At 46.1% G+C, this 21,809-nt stretch overlaps 1 protein-coding gene and 1 pseudogene across 2 annotated transcripts in view; one reads left to right on the top strand and one right to left on the bottom strand.

The window, feature by feature from the left end:
* Window positions 1-11,595, bottom strand: part of PUS10 (pseudouridine synthase 10) — a 114,203-nt gene extending 102,608 nt beyond the window's left edge. For both annotated transcript variants that reach the window (XM_088477557.1, XM_088477558.1), the window contains exons 1-3: window positions 11,354-11,595; window positions 8,825-8,961; window positions 6,838-7,065 (exon numbers count right to left, since the gene is read on the bottom strand). In XM_088477557.1, the coding sequence (XP_088333683.1) occupies window positions 6,838-7,065; window positions 8,825-8,961; window positions 11,354-11,495 (507 nt within the window). In that variant the 5' untranslated portion in view covers window positions 11,496-11,595. The remainder of the gene's footprint in view (window positions 1-6,837; window positions 7,066-8,824; window positions 8,962-11,353) is intronic.
* A 2,142-nt stretch (window positions 11,596-13,737) lies between these two features.
* LOC148518290 (peroxisomal membrane protein PEX13 pseudogene) lies at window positions 13,738-20,268 on the top strand (annotated as a pseudogene).
* The last annotated feature ends 1,541 nt before the right edge of the window (window positions 20,269-21,809 follow it).

The raw sequence follows: 21,809 nt of genomic DNA, 5'->3' as shown, positions 1-21,809 counted from the left end.
GTAAACGGGCAACTTGTGATTGTGACGGGAGGCCATCAAGTCCAGCTCCGGCAGTCCCCACCTGTCCACGAGTAGCTGAAACACCTCTGGGTGAAGCGACCATTCCCCGGGATGCACGTCGTGACGGCTGAGGAAGTCCGCCTCCCAATTGAGGACTCCGGGGATGAAGACCGCCGAGATCGCTGGAATGTGACCCTCCGCCCAAGACAGGATACGAGACACCTCCGACATCGCTGCCTGACTGCGAGTTCCGCCTTGGTGATTGATATACGCCACCGTGGTGGCGTTGTCGGACTGCACCTGTACCGCCCTTCCGTGAAGAGCGGGGCCGGACGACTGCAGGGCCTTGTATACTGCCCGCAGTTCCAGGATGTTGATGGGGAGAAGTGCTTCTTCCGCTGACCAACGACCCTGAAGCGACAAAGAGCCGGTCACTGCCCCCCAACCCCGGAGACTGGCATCCGTCGTGAGCAGGACCCAGTCCGGGATCCAAAATGGGCGCCCCTCGACCAGATGAGCTGTCTGAAGCCACCAAGCCAAAGATAGCCGAACGTCCGGAGACAACACCAGCACCTGAAAGCGGATCCGGTGAGGTAACCCGTTCCATTCTGATAGAATCAGCCCCTGCAGGGGCCGGGAATGGAACTGGGCAAATTCCACCATGTCGAATGTCGACACCATGGACCCCAGAACTCTCATAGCCGAATGGACCGACAGGCGGCAACGGCTCAGGCAACTGCATATCCGCAGCTGTAGTGAGGCGACCTTCTCCGGAGTCAGGAAGATCCTTTGCTGACGCGAATCCAGCAGGGCTCCCAAATGAACCATCCGCTGTGATGGAATCAGAGAGGACTTTTTCCAATTTATCAACCACCCGTGTGCTTGCAGGCAAGCGATCGTCAGGTGGAGATGTTGAAGCAGTACCTCCGGGGAGCTCGCCAGCAACAGGAGGTCGTCCAGGTACGGCAGCAGCCGTACATTCTGGTTCCGAAGATGTGCGGCCATGACCGCCATAATCTTCGTGAACACCCTCGGTGCCGTGGAGAGACCAAAGGGTAGCGCCCGGAACTGATAGTGGTGTTGAAGGATAGCGAACCTCAGATACCGCTGGTGTGAAGATGCTATCGGAACATGGAGGTAGGCGTCCTGGATGTCCAGGGACACCATGTAATCCCCCGGTTCCATCGCCAGAATGATGGAACGTAACGTTTCCATCCTGAACTTGGGAACTCTGAGGAATTTGTTCAGAGACTTCAAGTTGAGGATAGGGCGATGAGAACCATTGGGTTTCTGCACCAGAAACAGAGACGAATAATACCCCGTCCCTCGTTGTGATAGAGGAACGGGAACAATGACCCCTGCTTTCAGCAAGGACTCTATAGCCTCCTGAACCTGTAACGCCTTGGTCTTGTTCTGAGAAGGACTTGTGCAGAAAAACTGGTGGGGTGGTCTGTGCCGAAAAGACAGGGCGTACCCCTGGGAGACCACTTCTCGAACCCAGGCATCCGTGGTGGTATTGTGCCAGCACTGGGCAAATAGAAGAAGTCGGCCTCCCACTCTGAGGTCCCCCAGAGGGAGGCCCGTCCCATCAGGCCGTAGGTTTATCTTCCTGCTTGGAAGAAGGGCGCCGAGCACTCCAGGCTTGCTTCTTGGGTTTAGAGGCCGTCTTACTCGCAGACTGTCTCGGGAAGGACTGACCTTTCGCCTTACCCTGAACCCGAAAGGAACGAAAAGCCGAACTCCGAACCTTAGCAGGCAGTGCCGCCGAAGGGAGGAAGGCCGACTTGGATTTAGCCAGGGTGTCCACTATTTTGTCCAAGTCCGGACCAAATAGTAATTCCCCATTGAAAGGTAAGGCCTCCAGACCTTTCTTTGAATCAGAGTCCGCTCTCCAGGACCGCAACCATAAGGATCGGCGGGCAGACACCGCTGCAGCCGATACCCGCGAGGTCAGCAGACTAGCATCTAAAGAAGCTTCTCCAATGTAAGAAGCGGCGTCCCTCATTTGTCCCAACAACGCCCGCTGGACATCCGGAGCGTCGTCCGGGAAGGTATCTTCCAATGCATTGGCCCACCCCTCAATGGCCTTGGCCACCCAGGAAATGGCCATGGACGGTCGGGCCACCGCCCCGGAGAGGGAGTAAATAGACTTTAAGCAAGTCTCAACTTTCCTGTCCGTGGGATCCTTCAGCGAGGATATCGACGGTAATGGTAAGGTGGCGCCCCGAGTTAAACGGGTGACATGGGAATCCACCGCCGGTGGAGTTTCCCATTTTTTACAATGTGCCTCAGGGAAGGGGTAATTAGAAGCCAACCGCTTCTGAGGAAGGAATCTCTTACTGGGCGCCTGCCAAGCTACCGCCATATGATCCGTCAACTGATCCGACAGGGGAAACACCGCAGAAGCCACCTTAGTTTTTTTGAAACTAGGAAACTTCGACCTAGGAACCGGTGCCTCATCCTCTATAAGAAGAATAGCTCGCACCGCCCTAACTAGTGCTCGCACATTAATGGACGACTTGGTATCCATTTCCTGGACCGAGGCGTCCGAGTCAGTGTCATCAGGGACCTCCCCATCATCTGAGGAACCCTCTGAGTCCGATACCTGAGCAGCCCGTGTCATGAGTGGGCGTTTAGAAATCCTAGAAGGCATGTCAGTCTGCAACATTGACTGAAAAGCCGAGGAAGCGGCCGCCAAATTTTGCACGGAGTTGGAGAGCACATCCACCCATGGTGGAGGCGTCGCCATAGGGGCCTGAAAAGGTACCACAGGCTGCTGCGGCACAGGGGAAGCCTGTATATACATAGGCAACCCCGCATAGGGACCAACTGATTGAGACCCAGGAGGACTCCGCAATAACTGCGGGACACCCGGGGAATGGGGGATGGTCGGCTGGGGCACCGCCCTAGTAGGGAGAGCAGTCGGGACCGACAGACGGTCCGCAATAGACACCAGCACTTGAGAAAACATCGCCCACGGTGGTTCCTGCGCCAGAGAAGGTCTGGATGGGCCAGGAGCCACCTGGCATCGACTACACAGGCCATCCTGTGACAAATCCTCCCTATCTACTCCTGCAGAACAGCGTCCGCAGGAGGCCAACACCGGAGCCACTGAGCGCTCAACCTCCTCGTCTGACATGACAGAATATATTATATATCTGGCACCAGGGTAGAAGTAAAACGCACTCACCGGTGTGCTGAACAACAGCCCACAATATGGCACTGAGTAGCACACAACTGTATGTGACGGACCTCACAAATACGTGATCTATATAAGTGAGGTCAGTAGAAACGCCCCTCCCCCACACACCTGCAGGGCTTGTAGGAGAAGTAAAGGGATAGATATAAGCTGACAGTAAGCGGAAAATAAGCACAGACAGGCAGCACTAGCAAAAAGTCACATACCATGCAGGAAGATATACTCACTGCACCTTTCCACTACAATCAACCTGCCCAGATTCAGTGTCTGGGAGGGCTATAGTGCTGTGTACGCTGTCCTTAATCAGGGGAGAGGTACACAGGGGGACCGGTCCGCGTGCTCCCTGAGATCTGCGCTGCCACTGGGAAAATGGCCGCTGGAGACCTCAGAGGAGGAGTGGCCGAGTAGCTGCAGCTCAGCGACGCCAGACTGCGTGCTGAAAGGCGCGCTGAGCTGAGGGGAGGAGCCGCTGACAGGGAAGGCTTCCTCCCCTGGCTGGCCATAACCCCAGGGATGCTGGCTTCCCGCTTGCCGGTTATCCCTGGTGGTCTAGTGGTCCCACGGGTTATGGGGGGGCCCGCCGCCACTGCCAGCAGCCTCCGGTCTGTCCCCCGGACCGGAGGCTAAAGGACTGCATTTAAGGCATTCCGCGCGCCGCCGCTAGCCAGCGACGCGCGGCTTACCTGAATCCCCGGCGACTCCGGCAGCAGTCCTGGGAGGTAGACAGAGTCCGGCTAGTAGGGACTCTGCCCTCCCGCCGCGATCCCCAGATCAGTACTGGCGTCGCGGCGCCAGTCGGGGATCAGAGCGGCAGCGTGGGCGTCTGTACAGACAGCCCTTCGCTGCCGTCTGTAGTAAAAATAGATTAAAAATAAATAAAATTTAACTTAAAATAAAAAGCTTCTGGGGGCTGCTCCTGCAGCCCCCCTGCGCGGTGACCGACTCCGGCCGGGCACCAGCTTACACTGAGGTGCCTGTGGCTCGGGGGCGGGGTATAGAGGAGGACCCAAGTGCATCCTGGGAGCTAAAAGCTTAACTGTGTGGTGCCCATGGATCCTGTTCCAGCTATAACCCCAAGGTCAACCCTGTGGACCCCCTATGGACCCTGAAGTAGAAATCATTGATCTGTCCTTCATTCCAGTGCAAATGGTGGCATAACTGGCCCACCGCATACCCAACCCACGCCCGCCACCCCATCCTGGTACCCCGACCAGTACTAGATCAAATCCTCACTTTCTAAATGTTATTTTAAAAGATGCAGCAGATGATTGTAATATTATCTAAAATTATATCAAAATCTCCTTTTATTCAAATTATTTAATAACCTACTGTACAAAAGCAAATGAGCACTTGTCATTGTCACTACGGAGGAAAGGCATCTCATACACGATAACTCACTCGTTCATTACTTCCATTTCACCAATGGAGGCCCAATCGTGGTTCCAGCATGGAGTAGCTGGTAATAACAATGGCTTATACACGCTAAGAGATAAGAAGCTGATGCCTAATCATATTGCCTCATTAATATACAGTAAATCACACACTTGGTTTCTCTTGTACTATTTCTACCAAATGCACCTGCCAAGGGATCAAACTCCCAGAGGTGAGGGTGGTGGTAGAGTAGGCTGGATACAATAAGGTTTCTCAGGGGAGCATTGCTACTGTTTATATATATATATATATATATATACACACATATATACACACACACACACACATTCTCTGTTCCATGCTTTTCTTTCTCACCTTGTCTACCTATGTTCAATCTGTCCTCATACAACATGTAGCATTAGCTTATTGATAAACGGCCCTAGGATTCTGATTAGTTTAAATTGATATGAGACACAAGACGGCTGTTACTGTTCCTGCATTGCGTATATGCAGAGCTGCACACGTCTACAGCCAGACGGCCCCTATCCGTTTCCTAGCCGGCATCACTATCAGTGCTCACTTGTACCAGCCCTATCCTTGGTGCAAAGTATCCATCTGAAAGCAGGCATGATAGCTGTGGGTGAGCGGTCAGGAAGATGGTCGCGATGGTCAAGACCATCGCGACCATCGGGATTGTGACGAGACCCTTGTGGTAGGGTCTCGTTGCCGTAAGCCCCAGAGAGATTTCGGCTCTAACATCACTTGTGATGTCAGTGGGGCCGGCCCCAAATGGTAGGCGTTCACATGGGAACGCCTCTGTTTGGGCAGCCACCCCCCGGTCCGCCCACCAAAGGGGGCGTGCTGTCACTCAACATCGACAGCACGCCCCCTTTGGCGCGAGACCCGGAGCGACGGTTTGCCTGTCGCTAGCCGGGTCTCGTGCATGCACACGATGGAGCCGGCTCCGTCGTGCGCATGCGCTCTGGGCCACCATCGACCTGGTTGCGAGCGCTCAGTGCTTGCGACCGGGTCTGAATCAGGCCCTGAATCCTTTCATGTTATTCTGCATTAACTATTATATTAATGTCTGCCATGCCTGTTTTCCATGTCTTAGGCTGAATTCCTTTTTCCACCATGCAATTTGGTTGAAACCGTATCCATTCATTCTTATTCTGCCTACTTGTAATGTCATTGTGTCGTCTTGTATGCCCATGTCTCTCACCTACCGTGTGATGTTACTGCAATGCTCTGATCTGTCTTCTCACTACCTACAGTATGGAATGGTTGACGGTCATGTATTGTACTCATGCTCTATTATTCTGATATGTTTTTTAACCTCAGAACAGTGTAGTGAGCACTTTGCGGAACCTTATAAAGAAAAGATGATAATAGTCTGACGCCGACTATTTTACTGCTGCATTCAGCGTCACTTAATTCTTTTTCGCTATCTTTGCTACCTCAGAATTACCCATTTAAATATTGATTATTAGTAATGAATATAGAACACACATTATGCAGCTTTACAGAGAATATCTGGCCATTCATATCAGTCCCTGCCCCAGTGGAGCTTACCACAGTCCTGAAATGGGACTTACCACAGGCTTTTAGTTCCCATGTTAAGTTTCTGGAGCTATTTAATTTTATCTCGCTCTAAGCCCCTCGGCTAATGCGCGGTAAGGCATAGATACCGGGTTAAATGCCCGGAGCTTTACAATTACCACGCAGAGTAAGCCCCGAGGGTACACTTAAGGCAGATTTCTGTTTGCACTCTCCTGTGGTGCGTACAGAAATCTGTTACATGTACCCTTGGGGCTTACCTCGGGCAGTAATTGAATAGCTCCAGGCTCTCAAACCTAAAGCTAAAAGCCCACGGTACCCTCCATGGCTAATGGAATTTACCCCCTAGTGTATTCCTGTTCTAAACTAATAACCGAAGGGGCATAGTTAAATCATGATCTGACAGGAGAATCACGTGTTATTACTTAGATTACTTGGATTTGTGATCAGAGGTGTGGTCCAAGAATAGCATAACTAGACAATTCCATAATTAGCACTATACAAAATATAACCTCATACTAACCACCCTCTATACATATTATAAATGGATACTATTAATATAAACAAACCCTTTCTTTAAACAAAGATATGATTGTACAAAGGGCAAATTATCTAAATAATTTAAAAGAAAGTTAGTGAGGGAACGGAACATAAGAATAGGTACAACGACACCGCTAGGATCTATTCTGAGTGTACACCGTGTACGTTACCTTCTTAACAAACTCTGTATTGCAGAGATGCTGCAGAATCCCCAGGCACAGATTACAGGTACTTGGAGTCCCACAGTCAGAGTCCTTTATGTCCCTGTAGCTCTGTGATTCGGCGTCACATCCACCTGTGTCTTCCAATCTGACCTTCTTACTTGGTGGAGCATTATGTTCATCAGCGTCCTCTTTATGAGACCGAACCAGGAATTTCTGCAGCTCCTCAGCTAGATCCTAAAATGATTCCAATGGTTTATTTATTTTAAGTAAATTATTACAATCTAGACATTATCAGTGCTTTGTGGTTGCTGATTTATAGCAGTATCACATTTATTTTTAAATATGAATTCATATAACTAAGTATTCTACAATATCTGTGAAAAATGTTGCCCAGACTAAACACTCAGCGCTCCCCTGTATAGGACATGTATAACCACGAAAATAGCTGAAAATTAGCTAGATAGTTGAAATGTAATATAGTTCATATACCCGTGAGTTCTTTATCACAATGGGTAGGACAACTGCACAACCTTTTTTCATTAGGTGTGCATAATTATAAGATAGCATCATAGTACACGTCACCTGGCTTGTTTTTACACTGAAGTGCTCGCAGTGCTTGCGGCAGGGTATGGTCAACCTCAAGCGCTGCGATAGCATCAGATGTTCCGATGGTTGCATACAGTTCCTGGATATGACATGCACAAGTGGGCGTCTGAAGACAGGCTGGTGGGTGTCTGCATACACTATGTGATCGTTCTCTAAGAAATACTGGACGTGCTAATGCATTGCTGTGCGATTGCACTGCCTACGCAATTTGCATACACATCGTGCGAGCGATCAGCTCTGAATCAGGCCCAGAGCTTTCACTAAAACGCATAGTCTGGAACATTGTGCAGATTCTACCCGGAAGCCAACCCAATATGGAAAAACAGTCTCATATGATTCCAATGCAAATTACAACCCATCTTGTAAGCACAACTGATCTGTCTACCTGATCATATGTTGTAAAAGATGTAATAAAATAAATCATTGCAGGATATCACGTAGAATGAGCGCTCCATGATATCCCGTAGGTAAAGCCAAACCCGTGCGACAATACAAATGTAGTTTTCAGCAAAGTGAGATAAAATAAATGTGCAGCACATCAAACCTGACGACGTAGCATGTGACCGCGGGAGAGCGCATATTGAACGTACAGACTGAGCAACGACAAATCATCCCAACGTCACTCCAGTTTGTACCCAGCTTTATGTCTGCACGGGTGGCCTGTTCACACTATGAGATGTAGCAAACCTTCTAGAGATGACAACTGGAGACGTTTTCCTTAGCAGCCAATCAGCACCTAGCTATCAATTATCAAGTACATCCTATAAAATGATAATTAGAAGCTGATTGGTTGCTATGGTAAACTTCTCCACAACCCCTCTTTAACAGGTTTGATCCATTTCCCTGTAAGATCATCCATTCACAGGTGAAGGACTGTGACAGTCCTGCACAAAGCCCGTCTGCGCAGGAGAATGGAGCTCCTATTGTTAGAATCATATGGAAAGCCGCCAAATCACGGTAACACTTAATTTTACCTCATGTAGATCTCATCCAAAATGAAAATTTTAGCATTGAGTGACATTAGTCTACAACATCTTTCTCCCCCTATCTGGGAGTGCATGAAGCCCAGACAGCTTACTCATCCAATCAGATGGTTCCTAGCTCATAGGGTTCCAACAAGAGCAGAAACTTCCCAGAAGGGATGGCTGGGCTATACTCGTAATGTGCATCTCCAAATCTAGTAATAAAGTTTTGAACCTTCACCGTGAAGCTCATCCATACAATAAGCATTTTCCTGCCAAAATGGATTAATAATCCGCAGGGATATTAATGCTAGAAAAATAGAAATACAATACACCCACTTTTTAAACTGGAAATACAGTAACAGAGAGAGCTTACGATGAGGATATTCCACACCTTGTAATCTCTTAAAAAGGAAAAAAAATACCTTGTATGGAAGCCGGTAAAGAGTGGGAGATCCAGCACAGCAGAAGCGAAGGACACATCTGGGACATGATCCAGCAGACAACAAGATCTGAGCAACTGGTTTATACTTTTCCTCTATCAAAAGCATGTTGTATAACCCTTGGGAACAGAACGCATACTTGTTAAAGCTATGACTGGTAAAGCAGGAATAAAATGGAGACCTGTTTACAGGGGCATATGTATCAAAGCTTGATGTGAGATAAAATTGTGAAATATATATCACCAACCAATCAGCTCCAAACTATCATTTCTTAAACACAGCCTGCAACAATTAAGTTAGAAGCTGATTGGTTGGTGATATATATCTCACATCAAGCTTTGATATATACAGTATGCCACACAGTTTTTTCCTAAATTATCAATAAAAACACACTTTCTCCTTTCTGCTATTCAAAGAAGATGGAGTATACATACTAGTGTTTTAGCGAACTCAGAGCCAAAATCAAAATCACTACCTTACAATAAAAAAAAAACTTTTGCTATGCATTAGTGAACAATATAATTTAACTGTTAATATACAAGTTAAATATTAAAGTACAGAAGCTTTTAAACATCTGCCTATGAATGTACAATAGGATTGTCATTTCGTATCAAATGGTATGCTAGATTTAGCTCTATATTTACCAAGCTGCAGCTTTTGCCCCAAAATTTAAAGCAGCACAAATATTAAGTGCAAGACACGCTGGGCTTTGTACTTAATATTAGTACGGCTTTACACTCAAAGCCACCTCTTCATAAATGTACCCCATATTGATTGATTGTGCTTGTAATGAGGTGTTATAATGGTGGTCTACTAGCACATAAACTAATAGAAAATATGCAATAGGTCACAGTAGTACAATACAGCAAATAGGTATGTTATAATCTCTAACATTATACTCTTCAGTCTATAGCTTGTGTGCTGAAAAGCTAATCTTTGTGACCGAAAGGGCAGTTTTTCAATATATGCTTTACCTTGTTGTGCCTGCTGTAAGGATAAACGGATAGGGTATACAAGCCCGGAGGACAGAATCCCGATGGGGACAGGGGCGGCTCCAGGAATTTGAACGGTCATCATCCTGACGCATGTTGGCGAGTATTATAAATCTTGCCCTAACCCACCCTTCCTACAGCCTAACCCTAACCGTCCCTTCTGCAGCATAAGTTTAGCCCTAATACTTAGCGTTGGGATTCCAACCATATGGACTCAGGAGCCGGTATTCTGATGACCATCGGGATCCAGGATGCTGAACACATCCCAAATAGATTACTTATATTTTTTAAAGCATTCTTATGGCGTAAACACACGATCGGATTTTTCTTCAGATCTGAACGCTAACGATTTAAAAAATCGTTCATATCTGAAGGAAAATCTGACATATCTGTCAGATGAACGATTTGAACAATGCGCGTTCCCGATGGTCAGATAACGATATCTGACATCTGATGTTTTTGTAGTCAGACTTGGACGATTCCATTCATTTTAATGCAGTCAAAAATCGTTCAAATCTTTGGTTAAAGCGTTCAAATCGTTCATCTGACAGATCTGACCGTGTGTATGCTCCATTAGGCCCCCATTTACTAACGAGTTCTATCACCAAAACGAGTGATAAATTTCACTGTGTGTGATAAATGATGCTCCAGCCAATCAGCTCCCAACTGTCATTTCTCTGACAGTTGGGAGCTGATTGGCTGGAGCCCCATTTATCATATACATATACAGTGAAATTTGTCACCAGTTTTTGAGATAAAACTCGTTAGTAAATGAGGCCCATACTTTGCAGCATTTTTTCCACCTGCTTAAAATTTTTGCACAGTATTTTGCGTGTGTGTGTGTATATATATATATATATATATATATATATATATATAATATATATATTTTATATACACTTATCAGTAACATGCAGCACTCATAGGACTTGTAAGAAGTGTTTATTCCAAAAGTTAGACAATCAGCTGATTGTCTTGGAACAAATACTTCTTACAAGTCCTATGAGTGCTGCCTGTTACCGATAAGTATCTAAGTTTTACATGCGGCCACCAAGGCAAATTTATTGATACCTGGGAGAGACGGAGCCATTGATGTGTGAAAATAGATAGATCTATACAGTATATCTATAGGACAAAATTATATATTATTACATGTACCTGAACTAAACTGCTTTGTCACTAGTTCTTAATGAATTAATGGGCAGCTGTGCCATGAATATTACTTCGGACTACAATACAGACGCCTCCACTGTGAGTAAGTAATGGATAATATAGGAAAAAAAACGTGAGAAAATAAAGTTTATCTGAAATGCAACCTAATTATTCTAGAAGCCAGATGCACACCTCTGATAAGATACATGACATACTCTGTTACCCATCAGGAGAGAGGAATAGAATATGCATACACAGAGATCTGGCTGCCGCAATAGCCTGGCTACATATGCTGATATTGGTATAGTGTGCACAATCACAACGAGTGTACGCTTAATAAAGTACTATTACATGCCTATGGTCTTACCTTCACAATGATGTGCTATGTATAAATGAGAAGATGCAGATATTCCATGCAGGGGCAGAGGGAAGTGTATCCTGGATCTCGGGCACTGTGTATATGGAGGCTGAGCTGTCAGTACATAAGCAGAAATTAGACACCGGTTCATAAATGTTCAATGCAGCAAAACAATCACTAAAGACTGTAATGTGCATATAACACACGGACCAAAAGACTCGTGTCACCACTAGCGGGGGAAGTATTTTGAGGACGGATGCCAGGCAGGCTTCGTCAAGAGGAGGGAGACTATACAATTACACACCGAGACAGACCTGAGGTCTAGCGCCCCCTGCTGTACTGGAGGCTACAGTCACATATACGTACTGTGTGATAGTGTTTACTGTACAATGATATATAAGCTATGAAGAGATCCCTTAGCTGTGTGTAACAATCACAAATAGGGCTCCAACCTTAATAAGATCTGTAAACATGCAGATAAACAACATTATATTAGGATACTATGGATCTATTTACTAAGCATTGGATGGAGATCAAGTGAGTAAAGTACCAGCCTATCAGCTCCTAACTGCCAGGTCACAGGCTGTGTTTGAAAAATGACAGTCAGGAGCTGGTTGGTTGGTACTTTATCTCCATTCACTTCATCTCCATCCAAGGCCTAGTAAATAGACCACTATGACCTGTGCTCATTATAGAATAAAGGCCCCCATACACGGGGCGATATAGCAGGCGATCCAACTGATTGGTGCGATTAGCCTGCTATATCGCACCATGTATGGCCCTGATATCGGGCCGAACGCGCTCCTGCGGGGTCGTACATCGCACCCCCTGATCAGGGGATGCGATGTGCGATCCCATTCATTGCTATGCGGGTGAGACAGGGGGAGCCGGCATATCAGGTGGTCGGCCACCCGATCGCACTGTGTTTGCGGAACGCCCGATATGTCGGACGACAGATCCTCTGTCGCCTTGCACGGTGCAATCGCACCGTGTATGGGGGCCTTAAGAATATATAACCCTAGGACTAGGTTTACCAGGAACAAAAATATAAACATTGATAAGTCAAGTAGCCACCATAAGGGTGGATTTGATAATCTTGTGAGTATTGGGCCACGATTCCCCATTCTGCCGCAGCCGACCTGGTCCGCGAATGACATTGATGAGTGGGAATATGCCGGAAGATCGGGGAAATTCAACATGTTGAAACTCCAGGCTCACTGAATCTGACCTTTTTCGGGTTGGCATCAGGGAATCAAGATTTTTCAACATGTTGAATATCCCCAATCCCCTTACCCCGCCTTAGGGCCGTATTCAATTAGAAGCAAAATCGGTCGTTTTCGCCGTCGTTTGCGAATCGGCCGTACGATATATATCGGCCTCGATCAGCCAATTGTGAACGATTTCGCAAATGACAGCGAAAAACAGCATTTTTACACCTAAAACCCTAAAACTGGAGAAAACTTTTCTACCAGCCTAGGGCAGGCTATAAAATTAGCAAAATCCCTATTTTTGGGTAAAAATGTGGGGATTTCTTACAGAACCCTTTCAACAGCCCCCCAAATGATACTTTAGCGACAAAAAAAAATTGTAAATTGCGTACTTTGGCGAAAAAAGGGCGCTGAAATCTCGGTCAAATTTTTTTTTCCCGTGATAAATTATTTTAACTTATTGGGTCTGGTATTTCAGAGGGCCATAAAGATGCGCCAAGTGTTTTAAATATCGCACGTGGCTGGCGCAGGTGGATTTTTAAAACTGCTAAAAAACGCCTGCGCCAGCCACGTGCGATGTTTAAAACACTTGGTGTATCTTTATGTCTCTTCAAAATACCAGCCCCAATACATTAAATGCATTTTTCACAAAAATAATAAATAAAATTTCAGAGGACGTTTTTCGCTAAAGTACGCAATTTATGAGATTTTTTTTGCTAAAGTATCATTAGTGGAGCTGTCCAAAGGGTTCTGTAAGAAATCCCCACATTTTAACACAAAAATAGGGATTTTGCACATTTTCCCCCTTTTTTAAAATGGAGAAAAGTTTTCTCCATTTTAACATGAAAAATCGTCGATAAATGCGATAATATCGCCGAAAAATCAGCGATATTATAGTGGGTGATAATATCGCCGCTAATTGAATAAGGCCCTTAGCCAGAAGAGGAAATTGCCTCAATCGGTCACAGATGTATGGGCTCATTGGATCTAGGTACACATCTGACAGATCAGAGGAACGATCCACGATCCAGAGAACATACAGTTTCCTGTACCACACCATACAATTAGCGTAACTATAAGAATGACACATTTCCCTATAGTTGGTTTAGGTGATGTGTTCTGCATGCAGTTTGTCAGATGATGTCGGCATTAGCTGCATAACCATCTGCTCATTGGGACAGACAAATGTCGGGCAGCACTCCTGATGTTGGGAGCCAATCGGCCAGGTATATGAATAACAGTTGGCTACATGTGCTGTGTACAACATTGTGCAATAATCCGATCAATAAGCCAAGAATTGGCCGATTGGCCCGATTATTGCAGTGTGTACCCACTGATACTTCACATATATCTCATATGCTGCAAAGTATTTATAGGGGGAATTTAATTATGTCGCTGAGCATAGGCGCAATCTCGACTTCACACATATCAGTCAATTTTCCTGTGTATCTTTATGGGGCGTGAGAGCAAACGTTTGCTGTCGCTGGACACAATGTGTCATTTTGGAACTAGCCCATGACAGCTTACATACTAGCATGTATATATTTTATTTTATTCTAATGTATATTACCATGTATGTTTTTTTATTTATAATTCCTTTTTATTTTATTAGACACATGGTTATAGAAGATTCATTTAATTTTGCGAGTTCTTTTATATAAGTAATATATATAGTGATATATTATAATTTAAAGAGTTAGACAGTAGTTAAACAGGAGGAACACAGTTAAAAAGAACTCTTTGCAACTTTGAGCTTCTGGATACCCTGTAACTAGAGATGCCGACATTCTGGCTGCCCCTTCCGGGAGGGGGCAGCCAGATCGGCAAAATCGGGGGCGTGACCGGCCGTTGTGGGCAGAGCAGGCTGTGACCACACACTCGTTCAATTTTGACCTCGCCCCTGCTACACAATGTCGATAATCCTAGCATTGTGAAGCAGGGGGCGGGTCCAAAAAGATGCAATTCGGCTTGATTCGCGTCACAGGCCCCCCCCCGCCGGGGATTCTCATGTAATCGCGAGGGGGCAGGAGGGGTCGGCAGCTTGCGGGAGAATTGCCTGCCTTCCCGGGAGGCTGGGAGCGGCACCCGACCAAATCGGGAGGGTAGGCAAGTATGCCTGCAACTCAGCCACCAGATTTCATTATAACCTGGACACACCTTTTGCCAAACACCCTACTTCAGCATTGCAAGCAACTAGCAGTTATTTTGCTGCACTTTAATTTTTGTATGTATGTTTTTCGACTCTACACTGTTTGAATAATTCCTGTATCACTGTCAATTTATCTCTATACCACTGTAGTCGCTACCATTGTTTAACACCTATACCTATTTAAGAATACTTTATCCTAAATTTAAAGTCTTGCAACTTTAATAGCTCCAAACTCATTTTGTTTATTAGATACTATTGTAGTTGTGAAAAAGTTTAAAAAAGATAGATAGCCCAAGTGCCAGTAATGGTGTACTGTTAATCCCCCTCCTTGTGTAGATTGCAGCACGCCCACAGGAAGTTTTTGCCACACTTCCAACAACAATAAAGAAATACACAAAAAAAGTAGGCGGCGTCTAAGAACACATGTCAGGGAGTGTATTTGTAAACCACCTTTATTGAAGGCTAAAATATTAGTATATAAACTTTCAAAAGTCTCAATAAAACTCCCGGGAGTATACGAAAATTCTATACACACAATATGTATTTAAATGAATAACATGTCTTCAAATGAAGCACAAAATTTAAATTAGAAGATAAACAATCACAATAAAATATCTCTATTATTCTCAAATTGATGGATTGAACATCTGAGCTCTAATGCTTCAATGAGCCAAGTGAAAATGAGCCAGTTAGCAGCAATGTTCTGAATAACTGAGAAAAAAATGTTATCATGTAGCAATGAATTGGAAGCTGAATGGCCCAATAAAACTAAGTAGCTGACAGTGTTTCACAGCAATTAGCAACAGTGTGTCCAGTAACTGAGAAGAAAAGCTGCTAAATAGCAGTGAATTGAGAGCTAAATGGCCCAATAAAACTAAATAGCTGACGATGTTCCACAAAGCGCTATGAATATGCGCTTCCAATGTAATAATGCAGAATGAAAAACTCAGTTCTCCGCTGTACTCACACCCCTCTTGACAGTCCCGCTGCTCCAGCGGCTTGCAGATGATGGTAGCTCCGACTCCAGCAGCATGAAAAATATAGAACACAAAACCACCGACTTTCCTGATGGAGAAATCCATCCGCAGTCCTCCGAGTGTCTCACTCACAAAAAAGTGAGGAACACCCAAAAAAAGCACTTTGAAAAAGGGGGCAAAAAAGTGCAAAGTAGGGGTACAAACATAAAAAGTAGCGCAATAGACTTTTGGGGGGTCTGCAAGTATGGATGAGGTGTTTTTTTTATTGCAGGTATTTGCTGAAGGTGCGTTTTTTTATGTTTCTTATAATTTCACTTTAGCAACTTTTAAATATGCTTGCACTCATTTTCAAGTACCCCAAATTTGGCAGGACTACATATTTTCTCAAAAATACTGCTTAATGCCATTCTTCACCACTTGTGCAAAGACGCTAATTAGAGGCAATTGTGCAAACTTAAGTACCCCAAAATGTTTCATTAGGGCTAATCGGGCACTACTACATTGATCCCCAATTTTCCGCATCTTTTTTGGGGGTTCAGGCAGATTTCCCCGATTCTGACACCACTTTTCGCCTGTTCTGACTTCGCGTGTCTCCGTTTTCGCGTCTTTTGGAATTGAATAGGGCGAATCGCGAGTACACACCCGATAAGTATCTGCAGCTAAAATATGAGATGTAGGCGAAAACTCCGGCAGGCGAAACTTTATCGCGTACGCGAAACTAATTGAACACGGGCCTATGTCTCTCTTTTCTTCTGCTCCACCCCCCCTCACTCAGCAGCTAAATAATTCTCTCTTCTACCACCAGTTCCCATCTCTTTCCTCCCTCCATAGTCTCCTCCACCTTCCTCTCCTCTGTCTCCCTTCATCCCATCTAGTACTCTCCACCGTATCTCCCACAACTCCATTATTATTTACTCCTATTCCACCATGGCCCTGCTATTCCACCACTAAGCCCTGTACGCTGCCTTTTCTCCAAGTTACCTCTCCTCTTCTCCACCTTGCCCACCACCTGCTGTCACCCTTCCTCATTCTGAAGCCCACCACATAGCCACACTAAAACAGAAAAAAGCACCAACTGATGCTACACAGGCGCTGATATGAGTATGTTGTCCAAGCAGCTACTAAAAGCGGGATAGTCACTCCCTACCAATACATATATACAATAAACAAAAAGTAGTGCTAGAAATGTTAGAACATAAAAATTATAAAAACAAGGTAGAGCAATCATCTAGATATCAAAAATATACAATTTATTCATATACATAATGATTGTGCCAAATAATTAAAAATACAGAAAATTCATTTCTGTTTAGTAGAAAGGACACTGATCTCACCCACAACTGTTAGTCCATACTTTGCTTGAGTATGCACAGCTCCTGAAGCAGGGGAGTTTCTAGAGAGGAGGGGGCCCGTGTGCAGTCTCCGACACGCCCCCCTCCTCTCTGTCCGGCGGCCGGCAGCGCACTGAGCTGTGCGCGGCCAGAGACGGGGTTAAAGACTCTGGGCACTAGAGTGCGCCCAGAGTCTATAGAGGATGCACTGGTCACCGGGAAAATGGCGCGGCAGCCATTTTCCAGTGGTTTTTACAGCGCCGGACCCCCGCGCCAACGTGGGACTCCGGAGAGGTAAGTCATTCTATGGGTGCAGGGTGTGTGGTGTGGGGCCCCCCTGGACCCAGAGGCCCGTATTCCCCGCACACCCTGCACCCATTGTAGATACGCCCCTGTCCTGAAGGAAAAACACTTAGGATGCCAAAATAAACAGCATAGGACAGTCCGCTGTATATAGATGGTAATATTCACCGATAGTGGAAGGTCCCTTTTAGATGTTGATCATCCGGTAATAGTCTGGGTCCTCAAAAGATACGGTGTTCATATGTGGTAATGTCCCAAATTGTAGTATGCAGGCTTACTCCCAGTGTGCTGGTCCTTTAAGGCTCCATATGATTAGGATTGTGCAATAGTCCTTTAAGCCACAGGAAATAATAGTATGTATACCTCCAGGCACTGTGTAAACTGTCTCTATCATCTTGTGCAACAAACCCAAGATGCGTTTGCACACATACCTTCATCCTAGATCCACCAATCTACGATATCAGATGGCTTGTGGAGACTCAAAAATCACACAACTCAGGCTGTGCAGCCAGGACCTGGTTTTTCAGCCATCAGTCCCTCAGCGAGTCAGAGGCTGGAGTTACAGAATGTACAGGGCAGGGTGATAGTGATGGTAATGGAGCCGGGCGGCATAGACCTCTTACAATCCCTCCTCGTCAAATTAGGAGTTTTGCAAAGGGATGAGGAGCTGATGCATTATCCAATCAGCATGGTGCAATGTTCCTACTACAAAATAGGCAGAGCACAACACCCTGCTAAAACAGACTAGAGGGAACACTTTATCCTTATAATTAGAGTTGTTTTGATTATTATCATTTCTATAATGTTTATTATTTTTTCATAGGTCAGCTGACTTGAGCAGTGGCGTAACTAGGGTATTTGGAGCCCAGGGCAAATTAGAAAAGGGAGCCCCCCCCTAACATCCTTCAGCGCGCGTGGAAAAAAATGGGCGTGGTCACTTAAAAATGCCACACCCCTTTATTTTCACGCTGAACATTCCTATCCATATGCACCTTAACCCCAGTAGTACCCCTTATACAGTACCCCCAGTATGCAGTTGTGGTCCCTCTTATGCAGGCCCATAGTAGTGCCCCTTATACAGTATCCCCAGTAGTGGTCCCCCTTATACAGCCCCCAATTAGTTCCCCTTACTCAGTACCCCCAGTAGTGGCCCCCCCTTATGCAGTGCCCCCAGTAGCAGTCCCCACAATGCAGTGCGCCCAGTAGCGGTATCCCCTTATGCAGTGCCCTTTATATGGTGCCCCCAGTAGTAGTCTCCCCCCTATGCAGTGCCCTTTATATAGTGCCCCCAGCAGTAGTCCCCCCCATGCAGTTTTCCCAGTAGTGGTCCCCTTATGCAGGCACCCTGTAGTGATCCCCCCTATCCATTGCCCCCTGTAGTGGCCCTTCCTATTATTGCCCCCAGTAGTGGTCCCCCGAGTGCAGTGCCTCTAGTAGTAGGCCCCTTTTATAATGCCCCCAGTGGTAGTTCCCCCCCAAGTAGTAGTCCCCAGTAGAGTAGCCCCCCCCAGTAGAGCTCCTCCCAATGGCGCCCCCAGTAGTAGCCACCCCTCCCTCAGTAGAGGTCCCCCCAGTAGTAGCCACCCCCCTCCCCCGTTGTGCAGATAAGTTAAAAAAAATATATATATATACATAAAAATATACTTACCTGAATCTCTGCTCCTGGTCCTGCTCGTGACGCCGCTCCCACCCGGGCTGGCGTGCTCAGCATAATGGGACAGACGTCATGATGTCATGACGTCAGTCCCATTACCCACTGCAGGAGCCGGACGGAAGTCCGGCTCTTGCAGTGGGTGCTGCAGCAGTCAATGAGAGTCTATCTGACTCTCATTGGCTGCTGTTTAACACACGCATCGCCGCCAGCGCTGGCGGCGATGCGTGTGTTATGCACAGCCTGAGCCCGCCTCCTAGCGCTATTGGGCAAGCGCTCAGGGGGAGGGAACGGGCTCAGGTGTGAAGCACAGGACCGGCGCTGGAAGCCTAGCGCCGGTCCTGTGTAAATGTGTAGCGCTGACCGCACTCATGGCTAACTAGGGCGGCGGGTACCGTGACCAGCGGCGCCCCCCCGCACTGCCGGTCCAACGGCCCCCAGGGCACGCACCCCGCTCGCCCTGCCCTAGTTACGCCACTGGACTTGAGAACTAGTATCCTCACCAGACCAGGACACCCATCTCTTAGCAGGGTGCCACCACCTGTCCTACCTAGACCGTCTGAACAGACGAGAGCAAGTTCACTCAGCACCTACCAATCTGCATACAATTCCTTTTCCACAGGATTTGGCTCTTACACCAATTATGGCAGTTCATTTTATGGTGGTCACAGTCCATACAGCTATGGGTACGGTAGTGGAATGGGCTACAACAGATTTCAGACAGATGATGTTCCTCCCAGCAGGTTTGTGCGCCAAGCTGAAGAAAGTAGCCGTGGAGCGTTCCAGTCCATCAAAAGTATTGTTCACGCTTTTTCCTCAGTCAGCATGATGATGGATGCAACCTTCTCTGCTGTGTATAACAGCTTCCGGGCTGTTCTAGATGTGGCAAACCACTTCTCCAGGATGAAGATCCACTTTACAAAGGTCTTTTCAGCTTTTGCACTTGTCAGAACAATCCGGTTCCTTTTCAGGCATTTGCAGAGACTTATGGGTCTGCGGAAGGGTTCAGAAAATGAGGATTTATGGACTGAAAGCTCTGGAGCTGTGGCTCAACTTGGTGCAGAGAATGACGTCACCAACTCTTCTAAGTCATGGCCGATTTTCTTATTCTTTGCTGTCATTCTTGGTGGCCCCTACCTAATTTGGATACTCCTGTCTTCCGGTAATGCTAAAAATGATGACGGTAAGTTGTATTCCACAGAGAAACGGCTACCAAGGATCATCACCCCAACTTTTCTATACTACTGTACATATTGGAGGAACCTTAAAGGACTATTGCACAATCCTAATTATATGGAGCTTTAAAGGACCAGCACACTGGGAGTAAGCCTGCATACTACAAATTGGGACATTACCACATATGAACACTGTATATATTGAGGACCCAGACTATTACCGAATGAACAACATCTAAAAGGGACATCCCTCCATCGGTGAATATTACCATCTATAATATATACAGCGGACTATCCTATGCTGTTTATTTTGGCATCCTAAGTGTTTTTCCTTCAGGAGCTGTGCATACTCAAGCAAAGTATGGACTAACAGTTGTGGGTGAGATCAGTGTCTTTTCTTCTGAACAGAAACTAATTTTCTGTATTTTTAATTCTTTGGCACAATCATTTATGTATATGATAAATTGTACATACCCACACTATCCTTATCCCCCTGCTCTAAATCAATCTCAACCCCACACTACAGCAACCCTAACAATCTCATTATTCTCTCTCCTAACTCTGTCCCTCTATCCTGTCTCCTCTGGAAAGCCACTTCTGTCTATCATCAACTGGTCCCCATCCATGACAGCTTCATCTCCAACTCCTCGAATCTCCTAACCTTCACCAAATCCTGAATTTACCCATCTGACACCACATCTCCTGCAGCTATCTCCTTTGGGGGCCTTAGATTCTTACACACTCCCTGGCCTGGAGGTTGCCACGGTGTTGGGGTACTTCTATCGTCTGGTCACTCCCACCAACTCTTACCTTCTAAACTCTCCATTTCATTCTTTCCATTCAATGCTCATGACATTCGGCTCTTCCAACTTCTTCGAGTAGCTTCCTTTTTTCGTCAACCTGGCCTTAGCCCAAAATTCCTTGATAACTTTGCTTCCTGGCTCCTAATCTTCAAATGAGCTCTCAAGACCCCTTTCTTCCTCAAAGCTCCCAGCGCTCATCCTAACCCGCTGCTGCATGTTCCTTCCTCACAATCCAGCCCATCTGTGTCACCCATTTGTCTGCCCCTCCCCTTTAGAATGTAAGCTCTCACGAGCAGGGCCCTCTTCCCTCATGTGCTTCTCCTTCCCTTACTTATATTTTAATTTACAACAGCACCTAACACTTGGTTACTGACACCCTGCTGCTTATTTAAGTGTTATGCAGCAATGTATTATAAATCATGTATTTGTCCTGCATTGTTTGTACTGTTAATAACTGTTTTTCTTGTGTGCTCATTTGTTTATGTACTTTGTAAGGCGCTGCGGAACCCTTGTGGCACCATATAAATAAAGGATAATAATAATAATAATCATAAGGGGCGTCAACTGCATTATATGTATGCACAATATAGAGACGTATTCAATTTGAGCGGACCCGCGATACTTTTCTGCCTCCCGGACTTTTCAACTACGAGTGTTTTGGAGGCGGAAAAGTATCGCGCACGTGCCCGCGTATTCAATTTGAAAGTACGCAAAAACGTGACTCGGCGAAACTTAAACAAGCGGAAAGTCCTGTCAGATTAGGGGAAATCAGCCTGACACCCCCCAAAAGATGCTCTGACATGGGGTTTAGCTATGGTACCCTCCGATTTGGCTTGCTGAAGGTATTTGGTGTTTTTAAACGGGCTCA

This window comes from Taudactylus pleione, unplaced genomic scaffold, assembly GCF_031769625.1.
Source record: "Taudactylus pleione unplaced genomic scaffold, aTauple2 ptg000201l, whole genome shotgun sequence".
Classification (NCBI taxonomy): domain Eukaryota; kingdom Metazoa; phylum Chordata; class Amphibia; order Anura; family Myobatrachidae; genus Taudactylus; species Taudactylus pleione.
This window is presented reverse-complemented; position numbering and strand designations above follow the sequence as displayed.